General features: G+C 39.2%; 1 protein-coding gene across 1 annotated transcript in view; it reads left to right on the top strand.

Moving 5' to 3' along the window:
* The window catches only part of ELOVL6 (ELOVL fatty acid elongase 6), a 131,263-nt gene that overhangs the window by 63,310 nt on the left and 44,388 nt on the right, over nt 1–23,565 (top strand). The window contains exon 3 of the mRNA XM_014839059.3: nt 23,089–23,220. Coding sequence (XP_014694545.1) covers nt 23,089–23,220 — 132 coding nt within the window. The remainder of the gene's footprint in view (nt 1–23,088; nt 23,221–23,565) is intronic.

Genomic DNA, 23,565 nt, shown 5'->3' with positions numbered 1-23,565 from the left:
TCCAAAGGAGCATGTCAGCCAAGTCAATCAAGCTTTCCCAGAAGTCCCACCTGGCCACTTCTACATACCTATCGTTGCTGGAACTCCATCCTGGGGCTATCCCTAGACAACTGCTGGAAGGGAGCTCAGGAGAAGGGCATTGTGGATGGCAGTTCAGTCATACTGCCCTACTCAGACAGCCTCACTAATGACCCCGTCCTCTGAAACAGGGGTTCCAACCAAAGCACAACTGTGGAGCACATCACTTACTATAATGTCTGCCCTGGTGTTGTGGCCTCTCTTGAGAAACTCCAGGGCTTTTCAAGAGATGACACTGAGGTCCTATCCTCTCAGTTGGCAAGGAGAGAGAGCAATCCAGTATACATGTGCCCTCACTTGAGAAAATATGTAATACAATAGCAAGATTTGATCTTTACAAATAATCGTGAAACTTCTCTTAAGTAGGGAAGCTCCCTAAATCTTTTCAGAGTACACTTTAGTTAAAAAAAAAATGCACAATTTTCCTGGAGTATATCTGTTGCTTAAAGCAAGATAAACCTGTACTTTAAAAAAGTTTGCTTTACCTTTGAGGGCTGGGTATAAAATCTTGGTAACTAAAGTCACACACATACTTATCTTCATGAGCGCAGCCTTTCTGGGATCTTCAAAAATGTGTTCCACGTGAGCTGAGAGCTTTGCAAGTTCTGTCTTGTTGGTTGGAACGCAGATGAATATTTTCTTGGTATCAAAACTGACATTACTGCATACTGGTGGTTGACACATGATGGGAGGGAACATGATTTTAGATCCAAGAATGTGATAAGCCCAAAAAACAAGGAAGAAATATTACACTTTGCTGTGTGCTCTACACTCACAGATAAGCGTTGGAGTGAACTCATTTGCAGAGGGCACCTGACTACCCATACATTGACTGTTTGACCAGCTCCTATGAAGTGACCCCACCTGGGAGTGTGCAGACTTAGGAACTTGCTGTGACCACATAGCCCATGCCTGCCTCGTCCTCAGCTCCAGGGTCTGCCCTTATCTAAAACCTGTGCCATTCACTTACTCAAGACTTACTCAAGCTCCTGCTTTGATTTTTATCAGGGAGAAATCTTTATATATCACAAATAAAAGCATGTTGACTTCATTCATTTGAACTCTTCAATGGTTTCTCATTGTTCTTGGGATTAAAAAGAAACCCTTTAACATGGTCTATAACATGATCTTGTTTCCACTTATTTCTTAGACCTGCAGCTCAACATTCTCTAACCTACTTTTTGGATTTTTGAAGGTCAAGCACACTAAATTTCAAATAATCGTTTGAATATACTTTCTCTCTCTTGCCTCTGGCTCTTTGTCCAGGCTGTTCCTGGTCGCGTACTCATTTTGCCGAAGTCTGGGTTAGAGTGCATCCTTATTATTATTAATTATTATTATTATTATTATCTGTTCACTTTTCCATCTACTTGTCTGTTATCCGCAACCGACTTTAAAATCTCCAGGGGGGGTGGAGAATGTGTCTGTTTTGTGAACTGTCCTCAATGCGATGTACACACTTAGCACTAAATATTTACTGAATAGCAATATGAAAGAATGAATGAATCAGAACTCTCTTATTCTCAGCCCAGATAAACTCTTAGTAATACTAATTCAGCAAAATGTTGTACCATAAGCCAAAAGGCTTTGCAAAATTTCGTTAATTAGGAAGTAAGTAAATATCTTTGATCTCTGTTATTAGACTCAACTGTCATCCGTAGGGCAATTCCTGGAAGATTATATCTTTCACCTGAAATAATTTCATTACTTATGAAAAAAAGTAAATATGTTATTCTTCAATTTCAGTTTTCTGTTTCAAAGGGCAAGCAATTTTAGATTAATTTAATATTTTTGTTAAATTCTCACATGGATGAGTAGCCTAAGCAACTTAGTGAGACATCTGCTAGCTGCCTTCTCCTGGTCGTGGTCCTGGGCACCTCCAGTGCACATGTCCTGTGTGTCAACGCCCGGGACAGGCCATTGTCTACCACTCTTCTTTTCCTTGAGTTTTCCTCTTTTGCCAAAAAGTCTTTGCTAGTTGTAATGCACTGATTTTTTGGTCAATATGATATTAGCCAGAAGTTTTTTATTTGATTGTAAGATATAATTGATTTTGATGTGCATTACAGTTGGGTTAACTTTGAGGTAGGAAATCAAAGAATCCCAGAGGGGTGAGGGATGGAAACGGCTGACAGTATGAAGCTAAATAACGATGATGATCTTCAAGTTCAAGTTCAAATATAAAAGTCTCCTAAGAGTCATATTTAAATGCAGACTTTTAGAGTTACTCTTTGTTCTTGGTCTGTTTGGGCTGCTATAACGAAACACTGCAGACTGAGTCACTCAAGTTAGAGAAATTTGTCTCACAATTCCAGAGGCTGGGAGGTCCAAGATCAAGGCGTCCGCTGATTCAGTGTCTGCTGAGGACTTGTTTCCTAGCAGGCTGGCTTTTCTCTCTAACTTCACATAGAGCTTTCTTGGGCCCCTTTTATAAGGACACTAATTACGTTCAGGAGGGCTCCGCCCTCAAGACCTGATCACCTCCCAAAGGCCCCACCTCCTAACAGGCTAGGATTCAACCCGAATTTTGAAGGAGACGCAAACATTCAGACAATAGCGCTTTTATGGGGAGTTGGGGCTAGGGGCAGGATTTGCAGTCTTAACAAGCACCCCAGGAGATTTTGATGCAGATGGTCAGTGGATCGTTCTGAGAAACCCTTAAGATTATCAGCTGGTGAAAGAGCTTAGTTAGAAAATGTGAACTTGCGTGTAGATGTTGGAGGACCAGCACGTCAGATTCCTCCTGAACTCTTTCCAGAACACCAGGGAGCAAGTTAGAAGGTTGGAGAAGATTGGGTGACGAAAGGGGCAGAATCGAGCTACTGATTTGCCATTATTGGGAATTCCAAGCTTTGCCCCCCTTGTTGATAGTGCCCCCCCCCCCCAACTCGGACTAGGATCTGACATGTTTTGTTTAGGACTGTTACTGGGGCCAGTTTTTCTCAATATCTGATTCTCACTCCCAACCCCTCTTCTCTCTTCTCTCATGCAAATTAAAACTTAAATTGTTTTTATTTTTATTATAAAAATAATATATATATATATCCTCTTTTTTTTTTTGGAGGAAGATTGGCCCTGAGCTAACATCTGCTGCTAATCCTCCTCTTTTTGCTGAGGAAGACAGGGCCTGAGCTGACATCCATGCCCATCTTCCTCCACGTTATATGTGGGACGCCTGCCACAGCATGACTTGCCAAGTGGTGCCATGTCCGCACCCGGGATCCGAACCCGCGAACCCCGGACCGCCAAAGTAGAACGTGGGAAACTTAACTCCTACGCCACCGGGCCAGCCCGTATATCCTCTTTTTAAATGTCACATAAACACAAGTAGAAAATAAAAATGACCAGAAACCAATGTATCTTTTTAATAAAAAGTAAAGAAAGAAAATTAACTTCTATCCACCACTTTATATATATTGATATAGTTTTGACCTTTCATTCACAGATAGGGAGATCTTGTTAAGTTTATAAGGATGTGAAGATATTTTTTGTGACATGAGGAAGGATGAACTGGGGAAATGTGGAATTTTTTTTTAAAAAGTAACACTTTGGGTTTTAAAGAAACAGCTATACCTTAACTTTGAAGTATTCCCAGAATTGGGATCAGGTTCTAGTGGATGTAGTGTTATTTCTTAGTTCTTTATTTTGGTTTTCTCTCTCTCTCTCTTTTTTTTTTTTTTTTTTTTGGTGAGGAAGATTGACCCTGAGCTAACATCTGTTGCAATCCACTTCTTTTTGAGGAAGATTGTCACTGAGCTACCATCTGTGCCTGTCTTCCTCTGTTATGTATGTGGGTCACTGCAGCACAGCTTGATGAGCAGTGCATAGGTCCATGCTCAGCATCTGAACCTGCAAACCCCGGGCATCCAAAGCAGAGCCCAGGAATTTAACCACTAGGCCACCAGGCCAGCCCCTGTAGTGTTATTTCTTGGAAGTGAAAATTCTTCACTGCAACTCACTTAAGCCCTGGAATAAAAGGGCTCTTGTTTTTTGTTTTTTATGGAGATAGTTGCTACAGTATATTTTAAAAGAAATTCACTTAGTTTATTTTTTAGTTTAAAAGTCGTGTTTTCTTCATTTTCGTTTGCCTTTTTTCTAAAGTTCTGATTCCCACAGTACCATTAGGCTTTGCTTCTTAATATGTACATTTAGAGAAATATCCGTCAAAAATCACTTGTGTCCTACACTCTCCTGCTGACTCAGGAAGAAAACTGAAAACCTATTTCCTTGTCCTTGTCAGGAATTATTATCCCTTTTTTTGCAACTTGGGCCTGAAATCAGTTTCCCGGTGAAGCAGAATTAATGTGCTTGTTGAAAGTCGAGTTCTGTCTCTAGTTAAGGAATAATCCCACTAGTTTCTTGAAGAAGCAGCCTTTGCTTTTGTTCATTCCGGTTTGGGTGTTCAAGAGGAAATCTTGAAACAGTATGTTCCTTCTTTATGAGAAAGATTAAATAGATTCATCCCTAGTGTCAAACTCCTTGAGATCTGTCTTAAGACCCTGCATAGTGCTTCATGATCTTCTGTCCGTGGACTGACTTAATTCCCAAGAGGTGGGATCAGAAACTCTCAAGTTCTGGAATTCCTGAGTCACTTCGATTTATCATTATAATTATCCCCTGAATAAGATTTTGGTTACTTATACAAATTAATAAACTTTCTTTACCATAGTCTAGAGACCTTCATGCTCATGCTTCCTGAATGATATTTTCGGCTGTACAAACTTAGCTCTATTGACACAAAAAGTTACTGAAAGAAGCAGAAACGGTAATGCTCAGATACACTCCTCTAGACACATGCTCAAAGGATCTCAGTATACTGAATTTTCCAAAGACAAAATTGACAGAATCCGGTAAGTTTAGGCATTGGAGGTAGTTCTTGCCCTGGCGATTTCTCTTTGCCTTACACGCTTTTTCCGAGAGTGGTCCACTCCTTCACTTCCTTCAAGACTTTTGCTCAATTCACTCTCTTGATGTGCCTGCCCTGACCATGCTACTCTAAATTGGCCTCTGTCCCTCGCTCCCCACCTCGTTTTCCCTTTACACGGCTTTGCTGTTTCTCCTTTCCATAGTATTTATAATCTTCTAACATCCATGTTATTATTTAGTTCTTAGTTGTTGTCTGTCTCCAGACTTGTGGAACTTCCTTGGGAGCAGCCTTTTTTGCCTCTTGTTCACTGATGTATTCCCAAGAGCCTAGAACCGTGCTCAGCACACAGTAGGTGCTTAATTAATACTTCCTGAGTGAATAATCAGGAGTTTCAACTGCAGTTGGAAAAGAATATAGAAAATTTACTTGTCTATGTGGCTATTTGTACTCTCAAAATGTGTAACTTTCCTCCCTTAGGACAGCTATGGGGACTAGACATAAGCTTTCAGTTAATATGTGACATATAAATTTCACTGACTATATGACACAAATAGCTGGATTCAGTCCATTTAACCCCTAAAATTCATCAATTTAAAGAGACAAAAGAATCATTAATTCAGTGTCTTTTAGGTACAACCCCCGCTTTTGTTTTGTCACGTATGGTGATGGATGAGAATTCCTGACTACAATGCCCGGGTACAGTCAGGCAAGGCTGCCTTTGCCCATGGTCATACCCGTGCTGTATTGTTAATGAGCACGTTATAGACTGAGATGCCTCTCGATGGACCTAGCCAAAGAGTTTGCAACTGGGAGAAAGATGTACTCTAAAAAAAGAGATTAGATTTTCGGCATCACATGCCACTCTTGAGATTAAGCTTTCCCTATTGGAGCCCCTTCACGCTGAGAACTGCCTGCAGATGTCTTCCCCTTGGCTGCTGGGTGAGGTGAGCTCTTGCTGTCCACTCCTCTGCTCCAGGCAGCCAGTAGTTGTCAAATGAGGATATTGACGAGAAGAGCAACCTCCCAAAGCCTTTCATAATTTCAGCCCCTTTCTTTGTGCATAGGTTCCCCTGGAAGTTCCCCCTTCCTGTAAAGATTGAAGGAAAATCAAGGCGAAAGGCAGGAGTAGAAGTTGAAAACCCATTATCTAAGATCACCAGCTGTTGTCTGCCCAAAGCGAAAGGTGCCCTTCAAGTCAAATAGCTGGTGAATATTTGCTTCTGATCAGTTAGGGTCCCCCAGCGCCAGGTGTGTGGGATGGAAGGAAGATTCTTGGTCAGTAGCTGGTTTGGGATAATCAGATGGTGTCATATCTGTATCCTGCAGATACGCTTTGAATGTCTGTTGACATCAAAGAAATGATGCCAGTTTGACAAATCTGGGTTGGATCAGACCTTCCCCTTGTGGCCAGGCTTGCCGTTCACCACTCGCCTCCGAGGCAGAGCAGCGACCTCCCCATGGAGACTGTTGTCTCTACTCACGTGGCTGCCTGGCCAGCCTGATCTCATCTCCGACTAGCTGCAATAAACATTTTTGATTGTAAAAATACTGTAAGTTGTGAAAAGAATGAGCAGTGTACAACATTAAAGTCATAACATTCCATGGGCCTTTTAACAGCAACATAAATCAGCCGAATGGTTAAGTTTAATTCCTTTCTTTACTGCCACCCTAGTAATTAAATGACTATAAAAGGGACATTTTTTTTCCTTGCACCATAAATGGGTTAGGAAAAAAAGAATGTCTACACATAACATTTTTTTGTTTTCATTTTATTTTAGAAATAGCTAATTTTGATGGCTTATTTATAGCCATTTTTTAATTGTGACTATTCTTAAACACACTGCTTTTAGGGGGACCTGTACCTTTCGGCTCAGTTCAAGGGTGCCCTGCGTGTGCCATCTAAGAAATTTATGTTCTGTGTCCTGTCTAGGAATTTTTATAAGAATAAAGTGTTCAGATTATTTGTTTCACAATGTTACTTCTCCCCGTATTCAAGCTGAGATATCAAAATGACTTGTTTTCATAAAAGCTCTTGTTTACTTGTGAATTTGGATTGTGCTATTTTACTTGTTTATTGCTTTTTAGAGTTCTCACAAAAGGGCAACATCAAATTCTTAAGAGTTCTGGGATCATGCATACCTTTAAAATGAGTAAACAGGATTTGAAATGCCTTTGGCCATAAAGACCCAACTAGCCTGATTTTGCGTTTGATTCTATTCTTAGTATGTCTATTTTTTTCTGATAATAAGCAATTGCATTATCTACCACGTATTGAGTACTTAGAATGTGTCAGATGCTGCCAGGTTTGGTATTTTGATGATTTACCACAAGCCTGAGAAGTAGGTGTTATTTTCCCAGGTTTTTTTGTTGAGGAAACTGAGGCTGATGAAATGTCAAGTAGTTTACTCAAGATCATAGAGCCACTGTGACAACCAGGATCGAAACCCAGGTCTTTGTGACTCCAGTAGGCATGCTGGTGGGTGACTGCCAAAGTAACTCCCAATAAGACATATGCAGAAGTACAGGGAGTGAAATTTGGGTAATTTTATATAACACTTATGTAGCCACCACCAAAACACTTGTGTGTTGGTTAGCATTTTGTACTTTTAAAAATAAAAACTTTTTAAAAATTTTATTTTATTATATAAGATTTTCATTTTTCATTATTAAACGAGTAGAAAAAAAATTTCAGTACATAAAAGTAAATTGGAGAAAAGAAGCATGCATAATCCTGCCACCCAGTAGTAACTACTATAAATTTGGGGTGGGGGTATTTCTTCTTCTAATTTGTAATTATACTACATCCTGCTTTTGTTCTCCCCATTGATTAAAATCATATACACTTTACATAAGTCTAATGGCTTGATAATAAGAGTCTTTGGATTGGATTCACCAGAGTTCATCCCTGACCCTACTTTTTCCTGGGGTGATGTGTTGATTATCTTGCCTTTACCATGTGTAAGATTGTTTGCTTCAGACAGATTCCTCAAAGTGGAATTACAGGATTAAAAGGTATGCATGTTTTAAAGTCCTTGATAAATTGTTTTTCCAAGAGATCTATCATTTTACCTTCCCACCAGCAAAAATATGACATGCGCCTCCTCACCTGAATCAGGTGTCGTTGCTTGTTTTGTCTATTGATAGGCATCAAAGGTACCTTAGAGTTTTCTTTAATTGTTAATGATCCTGATCAAACTATACATGTTTTACTTAGAAGTGTAATATTATGATGTTGTTGTCATTATTTTGATTTCAGATTAAGCTTGGTCCTTCACAGAATCTGTCTAGAAATGTATCAGTGAATAACAGAGATTTTGTTGATTACAGATGAGGGGACAGTTACCAGGTGAAAAGTGATGCTGTCACACCAGTCTCAATTTATACCTGTCTCTTCTGTCTTTTGCTTACTTTATGCAAACAGTTACATTGAGAAGGCAATACATTGGTCTCTGGCCCAGAAGAGCTAAAGAAATTGGATGGTGCTTTTCCAACATTCCTGAGCAGTACTGCAACAGTATGCTACTCCAGGAGCAGCATGCCCCGGTACAAACATAATCATATTTCCAAGAAGAGGTTAAAAAGAAAAGCCAGTAGAATTGAATTCGGATTCATTTGTAGGATTCTTTCAGCTTCCGAGGAAAAACCAAGCTATAATAAAATATAATTTTTACCGTTTAGACTGAGAATGAGGTGTATCTGAGGCATAGATTCATAGATGACTTGAGCACTGGTTATCCTATTTATCTTCCAGTTATATATTTTTTCTTTTTCTTTAAAGTATTTCCAAAATATAAGATTTTTTAAATATCCAATATAGCATATGTCAAGCCCACTTAAGGCCAGCACTGTGGGGTAAGGCCTTGGGCATACAAAGTTGAGTAACACACAGTTCCTTACCTTCAGGATTACAGACCTATAAACTTATGAGTGAACAGTAAAGAGATAAGTGCTAAAATAGGTATGCAAAAGGAATATAGACAGCACAGAGGTGACGGAGGAAGGGGGAGTCAATTTGACCTTGAAGCAGTCAGGGACTGTTATTCACAGAGATCAAGAAGATGACAAGAATCAGTGGGAAGGGCATGCAAGGTAGGGAGAATGGCACGTTTAAAGGCGAGGTGAGACAAAGGGGTGTGATGTCTCTTGAAAATCACAATATGGCTGTAGCATAGGAAGTGGCTGTAGCATTGGATGTTCCAGGGGGAGTTAGAAGACACAAGTCCAGAGTCGACAGAGGTAAAATTCTTTGAATCGTCTAAAAACATTTGGACATAGTCTGAGGGACAATGTCATAACTGTTAAAATTTCTATAGAGCCCATAACCCAGCTTATGACATTCCTATTTAAATAAACAAAGTAGTTGGAAAATATGAAGTACTTGTCTTTGTATGACTTAATATTTACATTTCCTTGTATATAGTCTTGTCGATGTGTCCTCAACAATTTTTCAATACTAGATTGTAGGATCCAAAAGCACAGGAACATTGCATGTCCTTTTGGACAGCCAGAACTACAGAATAAATCAGTCTAAGTGCGAAGACCCAAAGGCAGAAAATTTTGTAATATGCCAAAGATCTTTAGTACGCCCTTCCATTCCGTGATCAAGGGAATACAGCCAGCAGCATGCCAATAAATTGGCAAATGTCAGATTGGAAAAGGAACAGTCAGCTTCTAGCACGCAGTGAATTTGGGGGAAGTACTCTCTGGAGACTTGGACCTCTTAAGCAAGGGCACTGTTTGTCAGTTTATCTTCTTCAAGTTCTTTGTCTCTATTAAAATCAGTAGCCTTATGAGGCCGGCCCAGTGGTGTAGTGGTTAAGTTTGCACACTCTGCTTAGCAGCCTGGGGTTTGCAGGTTCAGATCCCTGGCACAGACCTACACACCGTTCATCAAGCCATGCTGTGGTGGCCCCCCCACATACAAAATAGAGGAAGATTGGAACAGATGTTAGCTCAGGGCCAATCTTCCTTACAAAAAAAAAAAAATCAGTAGCCTTATGAATATGACTTAAAGAAAGGAATGTGCTCTTGGAGAAAAAGTGAATTTCAAAGTATGTGATTATTAACATTTGTGAATGTCAGAAAGAGCTGTAGAGCGTGAGAGGGAGCTGGGAAAAGTGATGATTTAAAAAACCACTATTGTTGAAAGGACCAAAGAATACAATGTCGTGGTTAGGACCACAGGGTCTGACACTTGAGTGCCTAGATCTAAACGCCAGCACTGGGACTTCAAGCTGTGGGTTCTTGTACAAGTTACTTAATATTGTTCCTTAGTTTCTTTGTCTGAAAAATAGGGGTGATGGTGGGTTCTTTGAAACATAAATGAGACATTATATGTATCAAGTGCTTGGAACACTAAGCACAGTGCCTGGAATATAGTAAGTTCTCCCTTTAAAAAGTTATTATTACTTTGACCCAGTTGAAACACGTTCTATTTGAGTGGTCTGGAGCAATGCACAGTTGCGCATTCGAAGCCAGCCATCAACTGCGTGTCCTGTACCAGAGATTTATGTGGAGAGTTGCAACCTGTGCATGTTCAATAAATGCTTTTAAATGTTGTTGTAGCACTTAGGCATCTAGAATTTCTCAAATTGTTTCAAAAATGGTTTAGACTAAAGGACACATCTTGAGTAAACACATGGCACTCCTTTATTTTTTTCCTTATTTTTTTTCTTTCGGGTGGGAAACCTTTCTGTAAGCATAGCTAAGTAAAGAATATTCTTACAGTCAAATCTTGTTGTGTAGTAAATCAGTCTTGACAAACAAGAAAAGTGGGAAAGAGAATAGCATAAGCAAAGGCTCAGGTTGGCTGTACAGTGATTGCTGTCTGTTGACACAGCGCGTGCCTGCCAGCATGAGTAATCTGAAGGACACGTTCCCTCTAGACCACATTCCCAAGGGAAATGCTTTGGAGAATATGGGAAAACACATTAACCTTCTGGCTTTCAAAGAAACCATGAGTCCGATACACACTCTTCTCTCCCTAAGCAGTTTTTCTTCCTTCTGAAACTGTCTGATTGAAGAAAAGGATGCTATGGAAATTGTTATTTTGAGAATCTCTTTTCTCAAAACCCGTGCTTGATAAACCCCCGGTGTGCCTTAGTCACGGCCCAGGATTTACCTGATGCTCAAGTAAAGAAGAAATTATTCTTGTCTCACCACTTAGTAAGAAAAAGAAAACTTTTAAAAATAAAATAAATTCCCCTTTCACTCTCTGAAGAAATGGGAGCTATGCACATAATTTCCATGTTTTCTGATAGATCTTGAGCTTTGCCCTTTAAACACTTTTCCCCAAAAGATCTTTTTATCATTTTTCCTAGTTTTGAATCTGTGAGTGAAAAAAAAAGAAGCAAAGCGAAAGTCTTTGTGGGAAACGATGTAAACAGATACTAAGATGAAAGCCTCCCAAACTGGCTCGGACACTTTCTGGCAGGTTTGACTCTGGTTCTCCTATAGAAACTGATGACATGCACATTACAGAGAGCAACTTCCTGGTCAACTCACTCAGCTTTGTACACAATCGTCAGAGGAGAATCAGTGTCTCCCAACGTGGTGAAATGTAGGTGAGCAAAGGCCTGGGAGTAGCTAATAAAAATAATCACTAATTTGTTCTAAGATTCTGATTTTGTTCATTACACTTGACATACTTTATTATATGATACACATATTTTCCTCATCTACTTCTGAGACATAAAATAGTGCTATTTCTACTCTTAATTTTTTTAAAGTTTATGTCATAGAAACCTTCATTGTTATCACATTGTCCTATTTTAATGACTTGGAAGAGACTGGGTAAGAACATTTAAGATCTATATAATCCTTCTAAGTTCTGATAGTCTGATGTCTTTTTACAGCATTGCCCCTTCTGGGGCTAAGTTAAGATTGGGTATCATGGAATTGTCTTTTAGGATTGGTTAGTAAAAGGATGACTGGAAATTACTGGAATTCTACTTCAAGAAGAATTTAAGCTCTGTGTGCAGGGTGGGGGCTGTCTCGGCAGTGATACCCTTCGTGTCAAGTTATTCCTTCTCTTGTCCGGAGAGAGATTGTACAGTGCAGCCCTGCATAACCTTCGTGGCAAAGGAATCATTGTGACAGACAGACAGTCTGTAAGAATTGATCGTTCCAGGCTTCACCACACAGCTGGCCAATGTTTGCACTGGAGGTAGGAGTGAACCTAATTCTAGAATAGTGAAGGGAAAAATTGGCCCAAATTGGTTGTTTTGTCTTGTTTTCAATTTTGAGTTTAACTACTGATTTGGAACGAGAAGCTTCCTCTGTTGGCTCTGTGCTTGGAATCAGTTTGAAGCAATTCACTCTGAGCGTATCTGAGGCATAAGTGACATCATCATCCCAACCAGTGAACACGTGTTTTGAAACTGTATCACATTTCAGTGTGCACGTTCTTGAGTTTTCTGATTTCTCTTTTCTTAACCTCTTTCTTTCTATTTCTCCTGTCCAGGGTTGCTTAACCCTGGCGCTCTTGACTTTTGGGGCCAGATCATTCTCTGTTGTGGAGAGCTGTGCTGTACAGCATCCAGGCCTCGACACACTATATGCCAGTAGCCAACTCCCCTCCAGTGTAAAACCCAAAAATGCCTCCAGACGTCGCCAGATGTCCTCCTAGGGGCAAAATCGTCACCGCCACTGAAAACCACTGCTGCAGATGAAAAGCAAAGAGCTCCACAGATTGAGGCTTGGGAGCCCTCCAAAGCAGAAAGACTGGCAAGATGAGGAGGGAACCAGCAAAGGAGCATGAAAAAAGAGCAGATAGTGAAGTTGGGGGAAGAAATAAGGGAAAATAGTGTCCCAGAAACCAAATGAAGAAAGTGTTGCAGAAAAGAGGGAGTTACATAATCTGTGTCAAATGCTGCTGCTCCTTAGGCCACCTGTGAGATGAAGACTCATTCTTTATGGATTTAACTCTAAGAGTGGTGAAGTATAAAACAACTGGATTGCTACAAATAGGAAAAGGTACTTAAGTAGCCTGTAACATATACTTTAAGATTGAAATTCAGAGGATGGGCACAAGCCAAATAATCTTTGTTGTTGCAAAAGAGTATAAAATAGCAACTTATAACTTGTGACAGTCGGGATAAATTGAATACATGTTAGTCATTTCTAATACACTGTATATTTTACTAGAAACTGTAAGCTTTGGTGCCAAGTCCATGTAAGGTATTTGTTAAGTCAAATGTTACTAATAAGAGTTCAAGTACTGATATTTGTGAGTTTATATTTTGAGTGGCTTCAGGACAATCCATTGAGTGTGACTCTCAGCCCTTTGCATTCTAAAATGCTTCCTTGAGGTGGAAGGAAGAGGCTGCCTTTGGACTAGCAAACTGAGAAGAGAGGAGAAAGGTTTGCCATCTGTAGGGCCTTCCTCCATGTGTTGTACAGAAAAACATCTTTAGACTTTACTATTGTTCAGGTTAAACCATCTGGTGAAATGACCAATAGTTGCCCAGAGATGCCCATGTCTTAATCCCTGGCATTTGTGAATATGTTACCTTACATAGCACAAGAGGCTTTGCAGATGTCATTAGGTTACAGAATTTGAGATGAGATTATCCTGCAATATGTGGATGGGTCCAATCTAATCACATGGGTCCTTAAAATTGGAGAATTTTTCTGGGCTGCGGTCCTGGATTACCCCTTGGCCCCCATGTAATCACAAGAGTCCTTAAGAGGGAGGCAAGAGGATCTGAGTTAGAGAAGGTGATGCGATAACAAAAGCAGGTTAGAGAAGGCAATGGAATCATGGAAACGGAGGTTGGAGTCATGCATTTTGAATATGGAAAAAGAGGCCACGAGCCAGAGAATGCAGGCAGCCTGCAGGTGCTGGAAAAGGCAAGGGAACATATTTTCCCTAGAACCTCTAGAAGGAATGAAGCCCTAGGAACACCATGATTTTAGTCCCGTAAGACTCATTTCAGACTTCTGACCTCGAGAACTACAAGAGGATAAATTCATGTCGTAAGCCACTAAGTTGGTGGGAATTTGTTACAGCAGCCAGTAGGAAAGTAATACAATCTGTTTCATAAGGCAAGTTATCCTCATTACCTGAGTTCTCAAAGCTGGCATCTGCGGGCCTTGTCTTCTTATGTCGCTGAATGAGCATTTAGATTTTGAAGGAGCAATGTGCATGCCCTAATCAAAATCTTGCCACGTCATTATTTTCAAGAGCAAAACAAAATTGATAATCCTTTCCTGGGTAAATGGGTGGTAACTGATGGGTGAAGACTGCCATCCTCACTACCTTGCTAATAATGTTTTTCTTCTTGTCATTGCCAGATTTCACTCAGGCTTAATTTCTTATGTAAATTTTATTTTGGTGACAAAACAGTGTCCATGACCTATACCATGAGATAATCTTCATCATTGCTGAGCTATTTCCTCCCTAATCCAGAAATTAGCATCTGGGGCATATTTCCTCATTGCTTATCCAACTCCGTTACAAACTTTATAACCGGGGAAAAGTTCATGCAGCAGTATATTTAATCACCCAGTAGTTAACGTGGAAACATATAATTTTTTCCTTGATAGTATTTTCTGGGTTCTTTGACAGTTGTCTGAAGCAGTGAGTATAGATTAAAACTCTTAGTAAATACAAGGATGGATTAGACTGCAACAGACAGCTATCGTCTCCAGTCCCAACATTTAGCCCGTGAGTGTAGAGAAAGTGCTACAGATTTAGATATGTTTATGCTTGTTGACATGGTTTTCTGTGCAGCTGTCATTTTGGTCTAAATCTGGGAAAATTCTTTGTCTGAATTGGACTTAATCTTGTAAACCTGAAATCCGGTTTCCATTCCATTGTGAATAATCATAAGCTTTTTATAGTGTTTTTTCACTTCTGGCTTTAGTCTCCAGTTCTCAGATAAATCTTTTATCTACAGAACATTCAGAGCTTCTTCAGGATGAAGACAGGCAGGAAAAAGATTGTCATATTGACTCTTAATTTTTATTTTTATATAATTTTTAATATTGTATGAAATTTTTATTATGTATTTCTATGGTCAGCAAGCCATTAGAGTGGATGACAAGATTTTCTTTCTAAAGCTTGCAGCCTTGACACAAGCCTGTAGTTATATGTCATACAACTTCTATTCCAATAAAATTTCATATTCAGGAAAAAATAGCACTAATACCTCACTTATATTACATACTAGATTTTCAGAGTGTAAGATGTAAAGTTTAACCTGGTGGCAGGGAAGTCACTCAGCTGCTCTTATTTAATAGGAGCCTTTTCCGAATTATAGTATGCCTTCCATATTATCATTATTATTGTGTTTTAAAATAATGTCAACCAGTGAGCATTTCTTCATTGGAAATTCAGATGAAAGCTTTCTCTTTCTTAGAACAAAGGGCATTTCTTTAAGGGGATTAGCACAATGAAAGTGACCTGCTGCTGAGACCACGCTCTGAATTCCGTTTCTGCACACTGCTGCTCCTCTTGAGGACTTGCTGTTTTTGAAATGGCCACTCGAGTTTAATGTTTTACCATGACTAGTATGAGCAGCTGATGTATTATATAAGGGAGTTCCTTGGAAATTCTGACTTGAAGCGACAATCTGTCCTGGAGAATCAAGATGAGAATGTTGAGAGCAGTGCTCTCAAACAAAACAGATTACAAATTATTTTGTCAATGCCGAGCTCATTATTAGTTTGCTCTGAGATGGGAGGAGATTTGTCTACTAAGACCATGGATACGTTTTTGGCTAAATTTTTATTCAGAGGTGGTGGTGAGATTTCCGCTTTCTAAGGAGATGGCAAACAGTCACTTTCATCAAAGAATAAGTTTTAATTCCTTCTTTGATTTAGTATCCCCTAAAATCTTTGATTCTAACTTTGAAATTGATTCTTCCTGATCAGTTTTATTAAACCATGTCTTCTAAAACAAAGAAAAAATGTTCTTGCCTGTCTCTAAGATGCAATACTTTAGAATTAAAATTGACATTTAGTCTACATGACAATTCAGGGCACTGAACCAAACATCAGCATTACTGAAATAGGCCATGATGAGCCTAGCAACTTGCTGTCCTTTTCTCAGAACAGGAAGATATTCATTCTCAAATGAATGAAGCTTAAAGATGGTCCCATCTGATGATTCCTGTGAAGAGCAGCAATTCATTAAAGTTCCTTCGGTTCACACACATGCACTCATGCAACTCCAGATGCTGGCAGTGTGGGCTGTGGGGGATGTGCCAGAGTGGACCAACTTAGAGATCTGGAATCACACTTGAGCCACACCTCCTTGCTAGAATAGAAATAATTAAACCCAAGTTTCTCTGAAGACATATCTTTTTTAATTCTGCCCCCTCCTGGCTCAGAGATCTTCAGTTCTCTCTGTGGACGAAACCAGCATTCTCCATCTGTCTTTTTGGGGGTCACCAGTGGTGCACCTCTTCCACCTTCTCTAGCCCAAGGCACAAAATGGTATATGCATGAGTGAATCTATTCTTATTTACTTAAAAAGATAAAAGAAGGAAAGGAAAAATTAAGCCACAAATCCCAGTACTGTACTTCATTTATTAGTAGTAACACTCCCAACTCAGCTATAGCTTTTAGAGCTCCACACAATCTGACTTGAACCTGTGTTTCCAAAGGGACTTTCTGCCGTCCCCACCCTGAAGCGTCAGGTCAATTCACTCCTGACATAGCTCGGACCTGATGCCGCTCTTCCATCTGCAGTTCTCGCTTGCCTCTGTCCATTCAGCCGAGGCCGTAAGAGACCAGCTCAAAGCCTGCCTTCCACAGAGCATTTTTCAAGACAATAATATCTCCTTCCTCAGGATTTTTATCCAATGTTATTATCTATACCACATTTTTTTTTCTAACTAGATTAGCAGAGTCAGAATTTACTCTTAATTAGAGATGGGTTTGTTACTATTTTTTCATTCAATGGCATACTAACCACACTGCAAAAGAAAATGAAAACAATAAAAGTTCATTAAATTTTGAATGGATGGATGGATGTCTGCATTTTTCATCAGCAACTGAAAATATCTAAGGAAAGAAAGGTAATTAATTGGTATCTTGCCAATTTAAGTATTGGAGAGATGGCATTTTTTTTTATGGGGCTCTGTGTGTGTGTGTGTTTTTAACATTTTGAAAGTATTTTCTCCCCAAAGATCCTGTTTCCAATTGTAAAAAGAAAGCCAACAAGAAAATAGAATTCATCAAGATTTTTGAAAAGGTAGCAAGGGGGAAAAAAAGAAATGTTGACAGATATGTACAAGGAATTTTCTCTGCCAGCTCTGTTCTTAAAGGAGGGTACTCTCCTGGAAAGGGGTGTGGCACAAGGTTATTGAACCCATTGTACTAAACACACCTCTACTTTGATCATGGCCTACTTCAACAACCAGAAAACTGAATTACAAAAGAATAGTTTTCTCGCCTTTTTTAAAAAAAAAAATAAATACGGAGAACCTGTGATCTTTAAATTAGCGTCTGAGGGAAAAGCAAAATGAGAAGCAGAGGTGTTTGCAACTCAAAGCAGCTCAAAAATCACACGTTATTTGATTTCCTGTGTCAAATGTAAGAGATTTGAATAACACCCTTTTCTTTAGTTCTACCTTTGTCTTGCAATTATAAAGTCACTATTCATTTGTATTAATTATGGACATAGTTCCATTATTACTCAAAAAGTTATTCTTTATCAGAATTTCTGGGCACAGAGTTAGTTCTCAGTTATAATTTACCTGCCAATAAAAGACTACTCAAAAATTTCCTTTTTTTTTTTTTTTTTTTTTTTGGTGAGGAAGATTCACTCTGAGCTAACATCTGTTGCCAATCTTCAAGTTTGGTTTCTTTTTTTGTATGTGGGTCACTGCCATAGCATGGCTTGATGAGGGGTGTATGTTCACTCCTGGGATCCAAACCCCTCAAAACTGGGCCACTGAAGCTGAGTGTGCTGGGCTTAACCACTACGCTGCCCTGCCCTGCCCCGTTATTTTTTATTTTGAAAAATACCTCTGTGAAGTCTTAGGGGAATTCTCAAGAATGTGACACAATCCTGTCCTGGCTAGAACTGCAAAGCACAACTTCAGGATCACAAAAACCTGCCTCTATATTCTTACAAATTATAACCACCGTAGACAGCCACTGAATGTCTTGTTGGCAGAAACGCAGTGTATTTCCTTCAGTCTTTGGGTCTCCAGTTTATATGTGGCTTAAAGTTACTTTCAGAACCTTGACTTGAATCAGCAACTGAACTAAAGGAGAAATCTCAAGAGATGTGGCCTCACCAGTTAGCATTCTTTCTCAGCTTCAAACTCTTCAACTTAGAACATGAAAACTTTCTGTACACTGGGTAGATATCAGTCGAAGCCAGAGACGCCTTTAGGTCCCCTTTTCTTTCCTTTCTTTTCTCCCTTGCAGCTTAACTGTCACTTTCACAGCTGTCTTACTCAGTGCAGTAGCCATAAAGACAAGGTCTCTTAGAGATAACGGAGCTCAGGCTATCTCTCTCCCCAACGTGTTCATTAGCAATTAAGCTATGTTGAAATGCTGCCCACGTGAAAGTTTTGCCATTCTTAAACTTGTTTTGATTCCCGAAGGGGTACAAATCAGCTGGTAGAGATGTTTTGTTTTAAATTGAGGTCACGTTTGTTTATAACATTATATAAATTTCAGGTGTACACCATTCTATTTTGACTTTTGTGTAGACGTCGTCGTGTTCACCACCAAAAGTCTAGTTTCCATCTGCCACCATACATATGTGCCCTCGTTCCCCTTTTGCACTTCCCCTCCCCACCCCTCCCCTCTGGTAACCGCCAATCTGTCCTCTGTGTCTATGTATTTATCTGCCATATTTGAGTGAAATCATATGGTATTTGGCTTTCTCCATCTGACTTAGTCTGCTTAGCGGAGTACCCTCAAGTTTCATCCCTGTTGTCACAAATGGCCAGATTCTTCTTTTTTTATGGCTGAGTAGTAGTCCATTGATATGAGTGTTAAGGAAACTCAGGCTAATTACCATTTTTGGTGGAATCGCAGGAGTTGGGAAAAAAAAAGCATTTGAATATATACACACTTTTTGAGAAATGTTATTAGATAGAACAATAAATACAAATCCTAAGCAGTTACTCTGGTAAGAACAGCAAAAACATCCACTGGGAATGTTTTGGAACTAGAAAGCATGATAGAGAATTACAGCTCCATAAGGATAAAGGATAAAGCCATTATTTGTTTTTATTAATTATGGGCTAATTTCCATTGTTCTCATTGATGGCAGAAATGGAAGGGGGATAAGAGGTAAACACAAGTGGGACAAGCTCAAAGCATATCAGTATTTCATTTGGGTGATCTTTATTTGGTTGGTTACCTCGTAATTATAGCTACAGGTTCACAGTCCTTCAAGGTATTTATTAAGCACTTAGAGTTAAGGATTGTGCTATATGATGTGCATTTAAGATTTATCAAACAAGAAGAGGCCATACCATCTCGAAATTACTAGTTATCTGGTAATAAAACAATGTAGTGTTATCATTATACCAGCTATGGAAGCTTGCGAGAGTATGAGGTATTATTGGATTACCATTGGAGCGTTAGGGAAGCCGTCTATTCACATTAAATACTAAGGGGACTACACCAAGTTCTTATTGCTCTTGACCATGACCTTGCCAAAGAGATGCCAGAACAGAAAGGCCATTTTAATCCACTTAAATTCCCCAGTTTGCTAAAGAGAATCTTTTCTTCTTCTAAGCAAAATGGGAAGATCATAACACATTCAACTATAAATGATAAACTTTGATTACTTAGTTGAAGAGGTAAGAGTTAATGCTTTCTTCGATGACTCCCTTTTATAGAAGAAGCCTAACCTTAATTCTAAGTTAACCCAAAGCATTATTCAAATTTCATCTCAGTAGAAGGTTTGCATAGAATACAACAAGCAACTTATTTTTATTATAGCGTTTATACTTAAACAAGTATCAATTTCCATTATTGACTGCCTGTGACCCAATTATGGCCTAGACAGTTAATTTATGTTTTCCTACCTGCTTGATCACAGCCATGACAATTTTTGGTAATTTTGACAATGTGCAGTATGTAGCTATGTGACCATGAGCAACTAATGTCATCAGCAGCCGCCGCGCCCCCACCCACCCCCCGACATTCCCTCTTCTGTAGAACAAGAAAATTGGGCTCCATCTATAAGGTCTCTTGCAGTTCTCAAGTTCTTCGTGTCCATATTGATTGACTTGGTTGACGTAGCTGTGGAATTGAAGGTTTGTAAAGAGATCTTAAGAAAACATGTGGAAAAGAGAATGGTTCCTGCTAGGAAGTTAGCAGTGCATTAGGACTAATTCTCATAACTGAGGAAATTAGAGAAAAAAATACAGAGGGAGGATTTTTATTCTTTTCTTGGTTCTTCGAGGTACGTTATTTTTCCCTTAATGGCTAAAATGATAAGGTCATATAAAAACATCCATTTAACTTGGTCCATAATTGCAAGTAATACAATTAATCTAACCATAACCAAAAATCTGAATTAGATTGAATGAGCAAGAAAAAGAATGATGAATAATTTTAAGGAGAAGTTTTCCGTGGCACATAGAGTTCCTTTGTATTCTCCAGGAGGTGAAGAAGGTGTGGATCAAAGTGTCCCACCCCAGAAAGTGTCACAGCTGAAACGTGAAGGCCTGGAGATCCCTCTAGTTCAACAGTGTGCTCTTGAGTTACACAAGAACTATGCAATTCGGTAGCAGGGCTGAAGGAATTCTCATATGCTTATAAGATTACACATCAGGTGCACCCTTTTTTCTCCCGAAAGTTTACCACAGGAAAACGGGGAAATCTGAGGCTTCTCAAACTCTAAGCCTGGTTGCTTATCCATAAAATGAAGATAATGCTTTGCCTACTTCAGAGGTGAATAGGAGGATTAGAGGAGAAAGCTCGTTAGCCCTACTTCCACCCACTGGAATCACTTCCTAAATCATACCGAATATTGTCGCTTACCACTACCTTTATAATTTAGAAAAGAATATATACTACTTCATATTACTACTGCCGACATTAACTTGACAGACTTTTGTTTTTCTTTAGTGAATGCTTGCTGACATGAGTGTAAATGCAGATAGTGATTCTGACTCAAAGTAACTTAACGCCATCCGCTCGCAAAACACAAAAGAGAAGTAAGGCAATATATATGGTTATGGCCAAAAGTACTTTCTTCTTGAAGTGTTCAATAGTTACTTTCCATAAAATTGTCTCACTTTTCCAGTTCTCTTTGAAGTATAGAAATAGTCTGTTTCTTTCTGGAGGAAGAAAGTGGATCGTATGTTTTTCTGAATGTTTTCTTCTTTACTTATTAATATATTGCTGGGAAGGTACAACTGTTCATTCACTGAGTTACTGTTTGCTGAGCACCTATGTACACAGGGGTATAATTCTTTCTCCCTATCAGAAAATTTGATGTGACAAGACCACGATCATTCAACAAGTATTTATTAAGCATTTAACTGTGTGCCAGCTCCTGTGTTTAAGGAGGAGTTTGCAAACCTCAGTGGAAGTGGTTTATTCCACCCTTATTTATGGGTTGATTTCTGGAATCACTGCTTTATTGGTGGTGTTCGCCAAGCAGGTCTTTTGCATTCACTGAAGTAGGAGTGTGGCTTGTGTAAATAATAAGATCCCTTGTGAGTCAGCAAGCCATGTCAGAAGTCAGAGGAAAAAATATGAAGCATTCTACAAACATGCCCTTTAGGTTAATGCATTTTGCTTTTTGTATTGTCTTATAACTTTTCAACCCTTTCCCTTTTAATCTAATTGAATGAGGAATACCCATTTTAAGAGACACGTTGCTTTTTTAGGAAGTATGCTCAGATGTTTAAGTTATTTGCAAGGCCTCTGATACTTTCTGTTGAATCATAGTTCTATACAAGCTTGTTGTTCTTGTTCTCGTTGGCACTATCAGTACTACTGTTCACTTCTCCTTGGTACAGTGGTAAACCAGCATGACCTAGAGATTGCTTATACATTTCCAACTAAGCCTGACAACCAAAAAGAGAAAGAGAATAATGAGCCTCTGTGTTCCGTCATGCCTTTTGTTAATCTTGTTTCATCTTTCCGCCCTTAATATTGCTTTGGCTTTGTTTGTTTCCTGGGATACTGTAAAGCAAATCCAAGACATGTAATTTCACCTGTAAATATTAACTGATAAGTACTTTTAAAATTGTGACTAATAACTTTCTGATCTTATTAAAAATGTCCTTTTACAATTGGTTCATTCAAATAAGGACCGAAAAAAGTTCTACATATTATATTTGATTGCTATATCCCTCAAGTGGCTTTTTAATCTAGAACAGTCTCAGATGTTGATTCAATACTACCGACCTGTTGAAGAAATAAGTTCATGTGTCCTACAGAAGGACCCACAGTTTGAATTTATCCTCTATATTTCCTATAAACAGGTAATAAAATCAGATTTTGCTTAGATTCAAGTTCAAGGTTTTAGGCAAGTACACTTAGATAGTTCTGTGTTCTTCCCTTTGCCTTGGATAATGTCTGCCAATTATGCCTATTATTAGTGATACTGTTGAAACTTCATTCCTGCTTCTTTGGTGGAGAAGATTTCAGGAATCCATATTGGGGGTGTCCCAAGTCATGTTGATTTTAGTGTTTTAAATCATCAGGTCTTTCTCCAAAATCATCCGTTAGTATCATTGACCTATTAGGAAGATGCAGTTTTAAATGGCTTTCTTGTCCCAAGATACAACCTTCTCACCAAGCATTTTATTTCCGATAGAAATAATTCTCTTAAAAAATCTATCTAGACTGTCCACCAAACTCTGAAAAATAGCTAATGTTCTCAGGGAAAAGCTTTCTTTTTGCACCTCAATGCCACATTGTTGAAATCTTGAGTCATACAGCCTGAAAAGAAAGTGTATCTATTCTGACACGTGTTGTTTAATCTGGGTGACCTAGCCTGTCAAGGCAGATTCCAACAGCACGCCACGTCCTCACAGGGACCCAACGTTCTCTCTTCAGGGAAGGGGGCACATTCCCCAGAACGTGTTTTCAGTGCTAACAAAGGGGGACTGGTATAAAAGTTGATGAATAATGAATAAATATAAATTTCTAATAAACTGCTTAAAGTTGTTTATCTGACCAGATTTTGTTTCTGTGTTTGTTCACAGGAAGAAATCTTTCCTGTTCTCCGCCCTGTACGCTGCCTTCATCTTTGGTGGTCGGCACCTAATGAACAAGCGGGCCAAGTTTGAGCTGAGGACGCCGTTAGTGCTCTGGTCTCTGACCCTTGCTGTCTTCAGGTAGGTTTTCTTTCATTTTCCTAATACTGTCCGTCCTTTTCATCAGAATTGGCTGAAAGAAGCAACAATTGAACATTTTCTGTTTACATCACGTATTTTTGATTATTGAGGACATAAAATAAAGCCGTGTCCAGAGAGAAAGCCAACCTGATGTGCCACATTATACTCTCTCTTATTTGGAGAGCGTTCAGGCCATCTCCTTTCTTGTCCAAACTGCTCATGCAGTAATCCACTTTATCTCTGAGGACTACAAGCAATGCGTCAGTTTCATTATTTTTGTTTCATAAATATAGATGAAGGGCTAAATGGAAAGCCGCACCAGGAAACTGTTGAAATCTGTGGTGG

The sequence above is a fragment of the Equus asinus genome, chromosome 3 (assembly GCF_041296235.1).
Source record: "Equus asinus isolate D_3611 breed Donkey chromosome 3, EquAss-T2T_v2, whole genome shotgun sequence".
Lineage (NCBI taxonomy): Eukaryota > Metazoa > Chordata > Mammalia > Perissodactyla > Equidae > Equus > Equus asinus.
Note: the sequence above shows the minus strand (reverse complement) of the source record. Positions and strands in the feature narration are given on the sequence as shown.